This window comes from Vespa crabro, chromosome 19 (genome assembly GCF_910589235.1).
Source record: "Vespa crabro chromosome 19, iyVesCrab1.2, whole genome shotgun sequence".
Taxonomy (NCBI): Eukaryota; Metazoa; Arthropoda; class Insecta; order Hymenoptera; family Vespidae; genus Vespa; species Vespa crabro.
In genome coordinates this window covers 1,790,001-1,807,500 of record NC_060973.1, presented here as the reverse complement: position 1 = coordinate 1,807,500, position 17,500 = coordinate 1,790,001, and the positions used below count along the sequence as shown (strand labels likewise).

At 35.4% G+C, this 17,500-nt stretch overlaps 1 protein-coding gene across 1 annotated transcript in view; it reads left to right on the top strand.

The window, feature by feature from the left end:
- The window catches only part of LOC124430678 (rho GTPase-activating protein gacU), a 34,010-nt gene that overhangs the window by 1,407 nt on the left and 15,103 nt on the right, over window positions 1–17,500 (top strand). Inside the window, exon 1 of the mRNA XM_046977603.1 lies at window positions 1–569. This exon is cut by the window's left edge and continues 1,407 nt beyond it. Coding sequence (XP_046833559.1) covers window positions 533–569 — 37 coding nt within the window. The 5' untranslated portion in view covers window positions 1–532. The remainder of the gene's footprint in view (window positions 570–17,500) is intronic.

The following is a 17,500-nucleotide window of genomic DNA, read 5'->3' as shown; positions in this document are numbered from 1 at the left end:
CTAAACAGCTACTAAATGGACATGAGATTTTCATTGGTAGGAAGAGGAGGTGAGGGTTAAACGTTACCGATAATAACAATAACAACAAGTAGACAAACGGAGGACGTTGAAACGTGAAGTGTCTCTACGAGGACTTTCCCCCTCCCCTTTTACATACTCCCTTCTCTTTTCCCTTTTCTTCTTATTCTTATTCTTCATATTGTTCTTATTATTCCACTTCTTTCGATTCTTCGTCAACTAAACGCTCATTCGTTATCGTTGTCCTTTTTTTTTTTTCCTTCTTCTTTTCTCTCTCCCTCCCCTTTTATCATACTCGTCGAAAGAGAAAAGTGAGGAGAGAAAGAGAGGAGGAGGAGAAGAAGAAGAAGAAGAGGAGGAGGAGGAGGAGGAGGAGGAGGAGGAGGAGGAAGGACAACATCCTCTTCCTCGTCGTCGTCGTCCAATCCGTCGTTCGTCCCTCCTCGGTCCTCACTGAGGAAACCACCTTGGAAGTGCAACACGGATCCGGACGAGGAACGACGACGTCGGCACCATGAGGATCAAAATGCCCGCGGTCAGGATCGCGCAAGGTGAGTCCCCCCTTCCTGTGTCTTCTTTCTCTCTCGTTCTTTTTCTTTTTCTTTTTTTTCTTTCGACTTTTTTCGTTCTCTTTTTTCTTCATTTTTTTCCTTTTTTATTTATTTATTTATTTATTTATTTATTTATTTATTTATTCATTTTTCTCGTTCTCATATTATCCTTACGAAATTACTTTTACGAATACTCCGCCGTTTGTTAATTTTCTCTCTTATTCTGCCGTCGCCACTTTGCGATTGTTTCCTTGCCATTACTTTTTCCTCTTTGTTTATGTCCTTCTCTTTCTCTCTCTCTCTCTCTCTCTCTCTCTCTCTCTCTCTCTCTCTCTTTCTTATTTTTTTGCTTTAAGTAAAAACGAAATAAAAAACGTAAACAGTGAACGATAAAAATTCTCTTAAGTAGAATTATTTTAAATAATTTTAACGAAAATTACGTAGGTTTATTTATTTCACGGCGATCTTTTTTTACGTAGGAACGATTTCGTTCGAAAGAAAAAAGAAAAAAAAGAAAAAGGAAAAAAGAAACAAAGCAAAGGGAAAAGAGAAAAAAAATGTTGGCAAACAATTCCGAATATCACGAGTAAAATAATCAAGAAACGTTGTCCACGTGCTTTCACCATTTTGCCCGCCTTTTCTCTCGTAATCAAGAGATCCTCGTATAAAAAGTTTAGAAACAAGATAACTTGATTAATCCAAAGATTAAAGGGTATGGTATATTCGTTTCGTTCGGATAGGATTAAAATCGACGTAAAAAAAATAAAAGTACAATGATGTCTCGAACATTCGTAAAACTATCATATTCTCCGATTTATATTAACTCGAGTCTCTTAAGATTAATAATAACAATATTACTAATAATAATGATAATAATAATAATAATAATAATAATAATAATAATAATAATAATAATAACAATTATAATAGTAATAGTAATAATAATGGTAATAATAATAAGTAAAAAAAAATGAAAAGAAAAAGAACAAAAAAAAAAAGAAACAAAAAAAAGACGTAAATAAATAAAATAAAACGAAACGGAACACGAGAAAAAATAATAAAGAGAAGAAATAAAGATATCAAAGAGAGGACGACGTATAATAGAAAAGTATCTCTCTCTTCGTCTTGTGGCGTGTTAAACAGACGTTCTCGTTTTATCCTTTTTTTTTCGTACTAGAGTAAAGAAAGACGAAGAGAAGAAATAAGGAAGCGGGAGAGAGAGAGAGAGAGAGAGAGAGAGAGAGGGAGAGAGAGAACGAAGAAGTAAAAAAAAGATAATGTAAAAGAAAGAAGAAGAAGAAGAAGAAAAAAAAATAGACGAAGAAAAAAAAGGAGAAAAGAAAACAATGAAGGTGATCCGTGGTCGCGTGGCGCGAGCTTGAAAATCAAAGAGGGAAAACGGAGTAAGTCGAAGCTCGGGAAAGAATCTCGAGAGATTGTAAAAAGAAGGAAAAACAGAAAGAGAGAGAGAGAGAGAGAGAGAACAGTAAAAAAAGAAGCGAAAGATAGAGATAGATAGATAGATAGAGAGAGAGGGAGAGAGAGAGAGAGAGAGAGAAAGAAAGAAAGATGTAAGGGCAACGTCTTCGGTTAACTCTTCGGTTGAATTTTTAATTAGTCAGCCGGCAGCCCCGATGCCGACCTTCGTTCCAGAAAGAAGAAGAAGAAATAGAATGAGGAGAAGAGTGTGCGGGGGTCAGGGTGGCGTTGGCGGTAGTAGCGGCATGGTAGGGTTGTAGGGGTTAAAGAAAAAGAAAGAAAAAAAGAAAGAGAGAGAGAGAGAGAGAAAGAAAAACGAAAGAAAGAAAGGATAGAAGGAAGGAGCCGGCTTTTGGTGGTAGTGGTGGTGGTGGTGGTGGTGGTGCTGCTGCTGCTGCTGCTGGTGGTAGTGGTGGTGATGGCGATGGGAAGGGGCGGAGGGGTTGGCATTGTCATGCGCGCGTTTTTCACAGACTTTTCCACCCCCGTCGTTTCGCGTAGGAGGAAGCAACCAACCACCACCCCCACCCTCACTTACCCTCCCCCTGGATCCCCATCTCCAACCTCCCCCTTTCACCTCGGCTCCACGTTCCCGTTACAGTCCCAGTCCCAGTCCCCGTCCTCGCACACCCTCCCTCCTACGCCTGACATCCTCTTCCTCCTTCTCCACGGGGCTAAACCGACCCTCGTTTCCACCTACCCCCGACGTCCCCTATAACCCCTCGGTTTCTCTCGACGGTTACGACTACGGCGGCGTCGTAGCCGGCGCCGGCTCCGTTTTCTTAATTACAACTGCGATATTCTTTAGTTCGCGCGATGACGCCGCCGCGAAAAGATATCTGAATCTTTCCCGTAAAGTTTTGCTTTCACCTTATATCGTTCTAACCAATCAACCAATCCCTCAATTCTTCCATTACTCACCACATACACATCCCTTTAAATCTCAAACACCAATATCCCCCTTAAAATCACTCGGTCCAACCATTTGTAACATACTACTTCTTTCTCACGCGTATAAGGGTTAATAAGATATCCGTCGTACGTTTTCGTTCATACGGTACTTGCCGTCGAATCGATTTCAATCTGCGCTTCGATTGAAAATTCTTTTGATAAGAAAGAAAGGAAAAGAAAAAAATAAAAAGAAAAGAGAAAGAGAGAGAGAGAGAGAGAGAGAGAGAGAGAAAGGAAAAGTAAAGAATATCTTTCTTCATTCTCTCGATATGCTTACTTTTATTATTGTCTAATTAATCTAATTGAGTAGTTAATTAATGACTTCGATATATATGTATATATATATGTATATATGTATGTATATATGTATAGGTATATATATATATATATATATGTATAATAGGAAGAGTGTTATATTATAATATAATATCGAAACTCGTGATATCCAAGTTTATCTGTCTGTTTGAATGATATTGTTGAAATATATCTCGAGGATCTCTAGGACAATTTTAGGACGATGATATAATAGAGGAGAAATCGACAAAACTAGGATACTTCTATTTTCTTATCGACGAGGTAAGTATGTATTAGGAATTTCTTCTACTACGTAAACGTCTATTTCTTATATATATATATATATATATATATATATATATATATATATATATATATATATATATATATGTACGTACGTACGTATGTCTTAATAGTTTCTTCGCTCGTTACTCGTCGTGTCCGATGGATAAACGCGTCGGACATGTCTGTACGATTCTAGCGTTCGCCTATCAATGTCGAAACTTTAAATACTATGTTTACTAACGCGAGAAGGTCTCTTCCTGGAAAGGAAAACAACGACCTTTATGTACCTTACGATCACGTTTACCTATACACAAATATACACACTCGTCTATATATATATATATATACAAACATTTAGATGATAATGATAAGTAGAAGATTTGTTAAACGATTGACGAAATTTATTTCGATTTTTTCTTTTATAACTTTCATAACCTCGAGTAATAAAAAGAAGTAAGAGAGAAAGAGAGTCAGAGAGAGAGAGAGATAGACTCTTATCTCGTTTATTCGAAAACACATGACTCATTTATCGTTCGCAATTATACCCGCATATCACACGTACATACACACACATATATATATATATATACATACATACATACATACATAAATATGTACATACATAGGTACATACACACGTATGCATACATACGTATTAGATATATTATTGCTCCGAAGCTCGTCGCGGTATTCTCCAAAGCTTTTCTAGGAGTTACATAGCACTATGATCGACTGGAGGTACTCACGAGGATGTTATTTAGCAAACAAAGTACGTTTTACTTGCCCCTGTCGGCACGTGCGCGGCATATGCGCGTTTTCTATCTGCGTGTCTGTTAAATATTGTCTTTGATGCGACCCGTCGGAAGCCCTTCTTCACCTTGTCTGTGTATCTCTGTCTCTCTCTCTCTCTGTCTCTCTCTCTCTCTCTCTCTCTCTCTCTCTCTCTTTGTCTCTCTAAATGTCTTACGTATATTCCATCCATCTCTGTTCAATCGTTTCCTTCTATGTCTTCGTATCTCTGTCTTTCTTTATTGGTCTTCCTTTACTGTGAGAGAGAAGTGCCGACAAAAAAGTACTTTGATTTGATTCCTTAGATTAACCTTTAGGGCGCTGGGCGCGTGGCGAACCCTTTTTCTCTCCGTCTTCCTTTATCTCTTCTCTTTCTTCTTTTTGTCTTTCTTTTTGTCTTTCTTTCTTTCCTTCTTTCTCCTTCTCTTTCTCTTTTTCTTTCTCTTTTCATCGAGAGAGTGAGTAGTTTCTATCTCCCTCCTTTAAGGATCCAGCACGCGACCAGGTAAAACGAGTCGTGTCGACGTGATCAGGAGTCACGAGCCACCGAATCAAACTCTTCTCTCGTTTCTTTTTTTCCCCCCCTCTTCTTTTCTCTCTCCTTCTTTCTTACTTTTTGTTTTTATTTATCTCCTTTTCCTTTTTTTCTTTTTTTTTTTTTTTTTTTTTTTGGTAACGACGAAAATCACGAAAGATCGTTTGCATCGATATAATTATCATCTCTTTCAACGTCAAGATTTCCAATTTTTTTGAGCAAAAAAAGTAAAAAGAAAAAAAAAAAAAAGAAAAGAAAAAAGCTAAAAGAAAAACAAAAAGACAAGAAAATGATTAACAAGAGAAGATACAGAATCATTCAGTTTTTCTGAATTATTCCAAGAAATTCGTTTGCTCTTACTCTTGTTTTTCCTTTTTTCGTTTTTTTATTTTTTTTTGTGTTTTCTTTTTTTTTTTCCTAAATTTAAATTGACGCTTCCATCGCTTGTCACCTTATTCAGGAGATGGCGCCAGCTGTCATCGCAAGGAAAAGGGGCTATAAACTTACATCGAGCCCCTATTCAAACCCTTTTCTTATACGATATTCATAAATAATTCATAATTAATATACTTTGACGTATTTTAATATAATAAGTGCGAACGATTATATCCCTTTATTCTCATCTTCTTACATTCTTTTTTTCTTTCTCTTTCATTATCCACGCGTTCAAATTAAAGCGTTGATTATTTACGCGCAAAGTTTAATGCGTTTCATCGATCATTTCGTTTGAAATAAATTCGATCAATGATTACGATCGAATTTCAATTTTTATTGTAAAATATATAAATGAATGTGTACGACTGAAAAAAAAAGAAAAAGAAAGAAAGAAAAGATAATAATAAAATTAATATTATAAGAAAGCAAGGATTAACGATTAAATTTTTATATTTTCATTTTTAGAAAATATTATTAAATAAATCGCATTTGTTGTGCATGAAAGTACGATTACGCTCGTGAACGTATTACTCGTCGAGGACGTGTTAATGATAAAAAAAAAGAAAAAACATAAACGAATAATTAAATAAATAAATAAATAAATAAACAAAAAGAAACAAAAAGGACAATTGAAGTTGCAATTAATGGAATTGGCGTAAATCAGGAAGTAGCGAATGCAAGTAGACGTAAGACATTAAATCGTTCGTAGGTCTTAGGATGTTCCTTAAATCCTTGTCTCTTTCTTGTGGCAGGACGAACAAGGATAACGACGATGTCGATACGATTCTCTCTCTCTTTCTCTCTCTCTCTTTCCCTTTCTCTCTATTCGTCTTATCTCTTTCTATCACGTTGTTGATAGTGGGCTGTATATCGTCCGTCCAATCTGCCGGTGGGCAATTTCAACTGAAATACGATGTCGTCTGCGATACGTTCGCGAATCGAGTTAGTGTTCTTATTGCCCTTTGTACGATCCCGTGTATCTCCCTTAAAAAGGATTTAACAGGGACGAAATTTCTCTATTCAATTAATGCGACCATTAATAGGGATCTTGTATTACTTGAACGTTTTATGGGGGAAAAAAAAATCAAAAAAAAAAAAAAAAAAAAAAAAAAAAAAAAAAAACGAAAGAAAAAAAGAGATAGAAGTGAAAAATTGATCCATTTTATCACGTTACAAATTGATCCATTTTATCACGTTAAAAAATGATCCATTTTTTCTTTTCTTTCCTTTTTTAGTCCATTTCATTCACCTTCTTATTAATTTACTCCTCTTCTCGATCAAGGAAGAAAATGAGTGTGTGTGTCTGTGAGAAAGATAGATAGATAGAGAGAGAAAGAGGGAGAGAGAGAGAGAGAGAGAGAGAGAATAGATTTATTTCTTTTTCATATTCTAAAGAGAATATAATAACTTAGACACGCGGTGCTTTTCTTCGGGTTAATGGATTTATACAAACTCGATTGTGTATTCCTTTAGAAACTGTCTTTTGACCGTGACAAAGGGCCGAATAACGAGTGTAAACTTGAAAAAAGGAATGGGAGAGGGAAAAAAAAGAAGGAAGAAGATAAACTAGGGAATACGAGACGAATGAAAGATAGAGATAGAGAAAGAGAGAGAGAGTGAGAGAAAGAGACAACGAGAAAAATAGAAAAAGATAGTCAAAGAGTGTAAGGAGGTAAGGCGTAAAGAAAATTTATGTTGTTTGCAGTGTCGGTTTCCTGGTCCATTGTCCAGCATTGTCCGAGACCCTCCTTCTAAGGTGTGAACACCTTTCGTAGCGATAATCTACTCGTATTATTATACGCTTTGTCGGGTGTTCACTTGTCGGAGGGGTTTAGCCAAGCTATCCTCCATCAGGGCTACCTGACCAAGGGTCATTTCGATCTCTATACTCTTCCTTCTCTCTGTGAAATAAGGTGCAACAACACACTCTCTTTCTTTCTTTCTTTCTTTCTTTCTTTCTTTCTTTCTTTCTTACTCTCCCTCCCTTCTCGAGTCCACTTTTCTTACCTGATGACCTGTCTGTCGTTCACCGAGGGTCACTCGAAGTAAAGCAAACCGAAGGAAATCAAAGGAAGGGAAAAGGAAAAGAAAGGAAAGGAAAGCAAAGCAAGGTGTCTCTTCTTATAACCCTATTAACGTTATTAATACTTCCATTCGAAAATTTATTTCGACGAGTGATAATTAATCGAGGAGATCAATATTCAGGATCAATAATTGTCTTTATAGATAAATGTCGATAAATGAAATTGATTTAATTTTTGTATTTTCTTTATTTCTTTTTTTTTTTTTTTTTTTTTTTTTAATTTATCTTAAACATTATTGACTTTGAAATCGTTGAAATATATAAGCATATAGAAATATCTTATAAAGTAATGAGACGTATTAAACTATTAACTTATAATATTACAAAAAAAAAAAAAAAAAAAAAAAAAAGAAAGAAAAAGAGAAAAAAGAAAAATAAAAAAATGAGAGAAAGAAAAAAAAAATTCCATTCCTCTTGGTTCCACCCGTTATAATGTAATGTCCCTGGAGAGGGCGTATGTAAAGCACGTGGCCAAGTCGTACTACTACGTGGCACCTAGCTAACGCGCGCGTTTAGGTACTTCTATAAATACGATTATAGAAGCTACCAAGTTCAGGGGAATAGGGAGGACCGTGACCGTTTTTAGATTTTCACTACTCCAAGAACCTACCAACCTTTGGAATTCGTGAGTAATGTTGCTTCTTCAAGAGAGTCAGGATACTTTGCGGAAACTTCCCTTACCACTATTTTCTTTCTTCTTTATCTTCTTCCTATTCTTTCTTCTTCCTCTCTCTTTCTCTCTTTCTCTTTCTCTCTAATCATCATCATCATCATCATCATCATCGTCGTCGTCGTCGTCATCATCATCATCATCATCTTCTTTTACTACTTCTACTTTTTTTACTTTTTTTACTTCTTCTTCTTCTTCTTCTTCTTCTTCTTCTTCTCTTCCTCCTTTTCCTTCTCTTAATGGGAAACTCTCGCGGTCCCTGTCGGAAGTACGTAATTAAAAAGAAAAAGGTATATACCTTCCTCCTCCTCCTCCTCCTCCTCCGCAAACATAATGCTACCACGTCCTTGAAGATTATTTTTCACGCGACGAGAGTCGTAGGTTCGATATCAAGCCAGAGTTCGTTGGCATTTCTCTCTCTTTCTCTCTCTCTCTTTCTTTTTTTCTTTCCTTTTTTTTTCTTTCTCTTTCTATCTTTCTTTCTCATTCTCATTGGTTCGTTGCAACGAGTAGAGAGACCTTGAGAAAGTCATATTTACTCGGGAAGTATCTAAAAAGTATACTTAACCAAGAGAGAGAGAGAGAGAGAGAGAGACTGCCTTTGGAAGATCTTACTCCCTCCCATCGAAAAGTTTTCGTACGTTCGAGAGAAAACTAGAATGAGATAGACAACTGCTCGAAATTCTCTCAAAGATGCTCTGATCTTTCAAAAAGTATACGACTATTCGACTGATACTTACTTACTTCGTTCATTCTCTTTTCTCTATACTTTAAGTTTTTCTTTTTTATTTTTCTTTTAAACGTCTAATAGTTCAAGTCGAAAGGATCGTGAACAGACCGGAAAAAGGATGCGACGATTTTAAACGCGATATTCAACTCGAACGAATAAGTCAAGCGCAGGATATTTGCTTTGAGTAGGTCGATTTTAGTTAAGAAAGGTTTCAATGAGATGGCACGTTGGAGATTAAAGAAAAAAAGAAAAAAGAAAAGAAGAAAAAGATAGAGAAAAAGAGAAAGATCAACAAAAACAAATTAGACAAAGCCAAAGAAGGATAAAAGAAGAAAAATAGAGTAAGAGAAATGAACGAGTCGATGATCGCAGAAGTCACGTCCGGTCGACGTTGCTGACCCGGAAATGAAACAAGATGGTGGCTCTTAAACGTTCTCCAAATGGCACAAAGAGTAAGAGAAGGAGAAGGAGAAGAAAGAGAGAGAGAGAGAGAGAGAGACTCTTTTTGATTGGTCAGGAACAACAAAATCGCTCAGCGGGACGTTCCCTGTTGTTTACTTTTTCTTTTTTTTTTTTTAGAAAAAAATAAAAAGAAAAAGAAAAAAATCGATCGAGTTTCGAGAGGACTTCCTTTGTCACGATCGGACCAATCCAAGGCTTCTAATCATTGCAGGGGGTCAACTCGGCGGGATATTGTAATGGTTGTTAGAGGGAAAGGGAAAAAAAGAAGTCAGGGGTCAGGCGTTTTTTATACACAAGATTTTACGTTGACGCGCAAAAGAGAGAAAGAAAGAGAAAGAGAGAGCGAGAGAGAGAGATCGTTAAATATGGTGAATTAATAGAAACATACATATGAATAAAATTTATACTTATTATATATCTTCATGAACATTCATTGATTTATCTCTATTAATGTAATTTCATTAATTCGTTTCATTGTAAAATATATATATATATATATATATATATATATATATATATGTCGATGAATAACAAAGGATTTTAAGGAAATCAATGATCGGTCATAAATTGATCGATCATAATGTTCGAAGCGTAACAAAAGTGTTACTAAAGCGTTTGTCTTTGTAAAACGGGAGCGACGAAACGCTAAGAACGATTTACGAGGGTCGTTCTTGTGACCTCCCACGCGTTTCACGTGCGTCTTCTCTCAATACACACACATACACACACACACACACACGCACACACACACACACATATATATATATATGGAGAATATCGATGTAAACGACTAAGCTTCTTCTCTTTCTAAACTCTATACGATATCTCGATGAACTCTGACGAACGATGGATGGAAACGGGCAAGCCAATGTTGTTTCTCCTTTCGCTCGAGAAAATTTCGCGCGATCGTTAATTATTTCGCGTGACACGCTTCGGCACTTCTCTCTCTCTCTCTCTCTCTCTCTCTCTCTTTCTCTTTCTCTCACGTGATATCACGTTGTCAAAAGTTTGCATTCGGATGTTTTGCGGCATGAACATTGCAGAGTTTCGCGCGGGGGACGTTTTGAATAATGTAACAACGAAGCCAGTCCCTACCACCTCCTCCTACCCCTCTTTGCCACGGAAGTTTCTAATTAACCAGTGCGAGAACGAGCTCCGTTACCAAAGAGAGAGATAGAGAGAAATAGAGAGAGAGAGAAAGAGAGAGAGAGAAGTATCGCTATGCTGGACAATACAAAGCCACTTTGAGTTCTCGACTCGCTGCGTTTTCCATTGGCGATTCTGTTGGTTCTGTAGTACCACTGGTTTCGTTCGCTATTTGTTTTTCGGTCATTGTCGACGATGCAACTGCGTAACCATTGCGCAAACTATGTATATCTATTTGTCTCTCTCTCTCTCTCTCTCTCTCTCTCTCCCCGTTTCTCTCTGTTAAAGCACCTAAAAAGAGTAAACAGAACCGTATATGTGACATACCGATTTAACTCACGAATCGAGGGAAAGTCGTCTCTTCCAAAAGTTATTCGTTAAAAAAATCGGGTGTAACTTTTGAAAGCAATAAAAAAGAAAAAAAGAAAAAAGAGAAAAAGGAAAGCATACATACAAAAAAATAAAAATACGTACGTATACGTAGATATTTGAATATATGTTATACAACAAGTACGAGATTAATAGTAAATTTTCGGTTGGACGATTCGATCCCACGAAATTTTAAGGGTCGACATACATAGATACGTCCAAACTGTAAAAGTTTGAGAAGGGAAAAACGTCAGGATTTGAGGTAAATTCGCGATGCCCGCGAGTGACACATCGTCTCTGTCCAAGTAGAAGCAACAGCGTGCTACTAGAGACAGCTGTAGTAGAAACTCTCTATAGCCGACTATAACTGTAACCCACATGATTTATTTTGATGAAAAAGAAAGGATAGTGAGATTGAGGTGGGGGAGGAATAAGGAAAGAGAAGGAGAAAGATAGATAGAGATAGCAGATAGACAGAGATAGAGAGAAGAAAAAGAAAAAGAAAAAGAGAAAGAAAGAAAGAAAGGAAGAAATCAGGAAAGGGGTTTTCCTTGAAAGGAGTGCCCTGAAAAGGGACAGGTCAACTCTCTAGGACCTGTTTGGCCGTTTCTCAATGGACAATGTCCTGCCGGTCGACTCACAAAGGGACTCCCGAGACTTCGAGATCCTCCCACGATACGCATGTGGGGCGACTGTGCGTGAGCGAGTGAGAAAGAGAGAGGGAGAAAGAAAGAGAGATAGATAGGGAAAGAGATAGAATGAGAGACAACGCGTACCCCATTGAGAACGCGTGAGAACCAGATTTCATATTTCTCATAACTGCCCGGTAGAAAAGTGATCGTTGCTGCTTTTCTTGCTTTACTGTGTATCCACATTGAGGAGATCCCACACTTTATATTAAATTTTCTCTTTTTTTCCATTACTTGACTGACTACATTTGCCATAGTTAGTTCGTCAATTAAGCGACGAGTTTAAATGTTCCTCGATAAATGAAATACGTCTAACGAATTGATTAAAATTTTTATCAAATATATTTATACATATGTAAACGTACGTACGTATGTATTTTCTGTCTTTTAATTATTTACGAAGAATTATATGTGTACGTAATTTTCTAAATTCTTAAATACGTTCGATTAAATTACGAATTACGATGAATATTATTATTATTATTATTAATGTGGGGTTTGTCACTTTAATTATAAGAGGTGTAAACATAACGTTAAATCGATCGCACGTGTAATCGAATAATAATAATAATAATAATAATAATAATAAAGACAAAGATATGTACACACGTGTACGTAAGTACATAATATCTTTTAATTATAAACGAAAAGTTATACGTTGATTTTTAAACGGCAAAAATTTTATTGTTATTTATTCGAGATATATCCTTTAGTTTACAAGAGGTGTAAACATAACGTTAAAATGATCGATCACACGTGTACTCGAATAATAATAATAATAATAATAATAAAAGGAAAAAAAGAAAGCCTATGAAGAATAAGAAAAAAAAAAAAACGTATTATGTCCATGAAAGAGTCCCGTTAGGTTTTATGTTTGCGATTGGAGAAGGTCGTAGGAGAATTGTTCGATCAAAGGATCGAATAAGGAAATTCGAGAAAATCTTCTCTCGATCGAAAAGAAAAGAATAGAATGGAAAAGAAAAGAAAAGAAAAGAAAAGAAAAGAAACGAGAAGAGAGAGAGAGAGAGAGAAGAAGAAGAAGAAGAAGAAGAAGAAGAAGAAGAGGAGGAGGAGGAGGAGGAGGAGGAGGAAGAAAAATAAAAAAAAAAGGAAAAATAAAAAATCTGAGCAGAGAGAGAGAGAGAGAGAGAGGGAGAGAGAGAATGAAGGAGGAAAGGAGTTCTTGAGAATGAGGTTGATGGACCACCGATGGATTGATGGGATTCTTTGCGAGACGAAGCTTACGGTTACGAGCAAACGGGTAGCGTTTTTTTCTTTTTTTTTTTTATCAACGAACCGACCTATCTTTTTTATATACGCATACATACATACGTATCTGTGGATAGAAAGGGGAGAAAAAGAGAGGTAGAGGGGGGGGGAGAGAAAGAGGGAGGGAGAGAGAGGGACCCGTAAGGGGAAAGAAAAAAAACATTTCACGTAGAAAGAAAAGAGAAAGATAGAGTGGTACGCCATTTTGGATCTTTTGTACGATGCACATACGTTTGTAAGAAAAAAAAAAAAAGAGAGAGAGAGTGAGAGAGTGTGAGTGAGAGAGAGTGAGAAAGATGGAGAGAGAGGATCAACAAGGTGGACGATCGTGCCTAAGGGTTAACTCGAAAAACTCTTCACCCCACGAGAAAAGTCCAACGACGGACTAAGGGGTTTCGTTGATAGAAAGAAAGAAAGGAGAGAAAGAGAGAGAGAGAGAGAAGATCAGAGAGATCGTAAGAAAGAGCGAGAAAGATATAAAAGAGGGGTGTTTGGTATAAAAATTTCCCCCACCATTATAGACGCACGTGGTGCGGTAGGTCCTTTCTATTCTTTTGATATCCTGTCGGCGGCGGGGTCCTCCTGCTGGTCCTATAAACGCGTCCCCGATGGATGCTCCAGTCAGCATCCGAGCATGGACGAAAGCAGATCTCCATGTTGATAATGAAAACGTTTAGGAATATATGCGATTACGATTATCAAAGATTCGTTCATATTTTTAATTTACGTCGTCGTCGTCTTCATCGCCGTCCTCGCCGTCGTTGTCGTCGTCGTCGTCGTCGTCGTCATCGTCATAATCGTTGTTTTCATTGTTGTTGTTATCGTTGTCGAACGAAAACGACGACGGATACAAGAGATAGAGAGAGAGAGAGATAGATAGATAGATAGATAGATAGATAGATAGAGTATTGTTGTAAATTTCTCTAACGGTGGAATCCTGTGTGCTCGGTGTGATCGAATTATATACGCGAGAGGACGCGTAATGGCGGATGACAAAGGTAAACGTGTATGTCAGTGTGTTTGCGCATGTATCATATATATGTGTGTGTGCGCGCGCGCGTGTGCGTGTATATATATATATGTGTGTGTGTGTGTGTGTATGTGTGCACATATTTGTAAGAAATAGTTATCGATTTTTTTAAATCATTTTCTTTATCTTTTTTCTTCTGTTTTGTTTCTTTTTTTCTTTTTTTTTTCTTTGGTTTTTTGTTCTTTTTCTTTCTCTTAAAACAAACAATTTCTTATACTCGATATTTCAAATATATATTATTTCATATTTTATATTAAAATATAAATATATTAAATATATTTTATTTATATTTCTATATAAATAAAATGTAAAAATAGATGATATCAGATATTTGATTTAATCGAATTAGATACGAGATTACGAAGAAATTACAATTATATTGTCTGAAAAATTGAAAAGAAGGAAAGGAAAGAAAAATAAAAAAAAAGAAGAAAAAAAAAAATCAGAAAAGGACTTCGCGCGTTAGAACAAAAAAAAAAAAAAAAGAAAAAAGAAAAAAAGAAAAAAAGGAGAAAGAATAAAAGAATCTAATCAAATCCTTTCGATAGAAACGTACAGATCAAATTGTGTTCCTACAAAAATTCTCATTTTATCGAAACGAACGACAATACAACGTACGAACTCGTACAACTACTAAGTAAATTGATATAAAAAAGCTTTCTTTGAATTTTTCTTTGAGAAATATTGTTTTCGACGTTGATTCGATTGGCGATATGTCACGGAAGAAGGTCGTAACGTTGAAAATTTTTCTTCGATATTCTCGTTTTCAACCACGTTCGTCTTTCTCTCGATCGACAAAGTATACGTATCCTTCTTTTCTTCTTCTTCTCCTCCTCTTCTTCTTCTTCTTCTTCTTCTTCTTCCTCCTTCTCTTTTTCTTCTTCTTCTTATCTTCTCTTCTCTATCATGCTACTCGTAGAAGGAAATTGGTGCGACCCAATACTAATGGATAATGGAATTATTGGTTACGGTTGGGGCTTGCCCTGGGGATGATCGTAATTCAATTGCTTCGATGTGTCCTCTGGACGTTTTGACGGGACGGATGTCCTAACAAGGACATTGCCTCGGGATATCTTTGCGGTTGGTAGATAGATAGGTAGGTACTCTAAGTTATCGGGATATCTCTTCTATTCTACGAAGGCGCATTACTCGTGTGCGTTAGGGAACGTTAGAATAGTGAAGAGGAAAAGAGAATAGTTCTAGGTAAGAATTGTGAAAGAGTACGGAAGGGTTAGAAGGAATTATATCAACTTTTTTGTACGTAAATTTTTCGTGACGAAACAAGGAAGAAGAAGAAGAAAAAGAAGAAAAAAAAAAAAGGAAACGTCTAAAGATCGTTTGTTCCTTGAAATTTTATCGTCGAATTGTTCGAAATTATTCGAACATTTGATTCCTATTAACGAAGTTGAAAGTATGAAATAATTTATTAGAAAAAAAAAATATATATATATACATATATAATTTATTTCAATTCTTTAAGCGTTCAATTCTTTAAGTAAACAATTATAAATTGTTTACTTAATTCATAAATTAATAATTTAAATATATCCAATATATATTAAATTAATATATAGATAATCGTCAAATTATTCTTATAAATTGTTTAATTTTTGATTTATCATTATAATTCATCGATAATATCCATGGAATAGATTTGTGATAAAGAAAGTTAATAATTTTGAAATATTTTCTTTTTCTGGATATTCCTGATATGTGAATGGAAATTATGACTTCTTTGTCTCTCTCTCTCTCTCTCTCTCTCTTTTTCTCTGTCCCTCCCTTTTTTCTTTCTCTCTCTCATTCTCTCGTCTACACACTATAAGGGAGAAGTGATCGAGATATTACGGATGTATGGACCAATTTGTAAGCAATCCAACTTACATTCGTCGGGCAATGTTGGATTTTTATGTTATCTTTTTCGACGAGCATTCGTGATATCGACTGATTCTCTCATTTTTGTATATATATATATATATATATATATATATATATATATATATATATATATATATTAGAGAAACCACAACCCTCTTACTATCATATGTCGTAACTTTGTTCAAGCTTCGAAACTTGAATCGATTATATTCGAGTATATCGAGATAACGCGTAGATATGTCTATCTTTCTTGATTTTCTTTTTTCTATTTTCTTTTTTTTTCCATGCACATAAATACGTCTAACAAATGTAACTATTTTATACGTTACAATTGTATTTTATTTGTACTATAAGAATTTCAAAATATTGATTTCTTGATTAATATCGAATATTGAATATTAATATATATATATATATATATATATATATATATATATTATATTATTGTCACTTTATCGTTATAAATTGTTTATTTAATTTATAAATTACTAATTTAAATATATATAATAGATATAAAATGATATTACAAATCGTTTACTTAATTCATAAATAAATAATTTAAATATATCTAATGCATATTAAATTAATATACGGATAATCGTCAAATTTATTCATACAAATTGTTTAATTTTTAATTTATAATTATAATTCATCGATAATATTCATGAATATATATTTTAAAAGGATATAACGAAGGAATATATTTGTACTCGTTAATTCAAATTTATATAAGACATATCAACGAATGTGCAAAATTCGTTCGTTAGGATGAAAAACAAAAAGGGAAGAAAAAAGAAAAGTGGAAAAAAAATAGAAAAGAAGAAAAAGAAAAAGAGAAAAAGAGAATTAGGAATAAGATTAAAGAGAAGAGTCTCTATTCTCGGTTTGTCCTTCTTCGAGGAGGACATCTTATAACTTATCTACAACCCTAGACAGTTTTTCGTAGGGTAGTAAGCGGTCGTAGACCGTTCCGTCGCTCTCCTCTGAGTTTTCGTTCAACATCTGCCCCCGAAAAAACAAAAGCCCATTGTCGCTAACGACCGGTCGCGCGTCTCTTGTTTCTAACCGAGCGCTTTTGAATCGTAGGCGAATAACGGACCCAAGGTCCATTCAGAGATCGGAACGGCCATCTTTTTCTTTCGTCATTTTTACTCTCTCTCTCTTTCTCTCTCTCTCTTCTTCGTCATTTTTAGTCTCTTTTTTTCTCTCAATCTCTCTCTCTCTCTCTCTCTCTCTCTCTATCTTCGTCATTTTTAGTCTCTTTTTCTCTCTCTCTACCTCTCGTCATCTTTCCCCTCTCTTTCTTTCTCTCTTTCTCTCTATCTACCTATTTATCAATCAATCTGTCTCTTTTTATCCTTAAACTTTTTTCAGTCTTTTTATTTGTATATACCTTATAGTAAGGATTACTATTCGTTCGTGTGTCCCAAATTTTTATCAACGATTTTCTCCTTTATATCAACTATCTTTATCTATCTCTATCTTTCTATACACATACACACACACACACACACACACACAGAACCACATATATATATATTTTTTTTTTTTCTTCTTTTTCTTCTTTCAGCTCGTTCGTTTCTTTGAGAGAATAAAAAGAAAGGAAGAAAAAGAAAAAAAGTAACGATTAAGATCTAACACTCTCTTTCACGTCGTAGTAGTATATCTCCTTCCCTCTCCTCCCCCTCCCCCTTCCTCTCTCTCTCTCTCTCTCCCTCCCTTTCTCTCTCTCTCTCTTTCTCACCCTCTTTTTTTCAGGTACGTTTCCGGTGAAAGAGGAGAGTTGTATCTTCAGATTTGTTCTTCGGCAAAAATGAAAAAAAAAAGGAAAGAAAAGAAA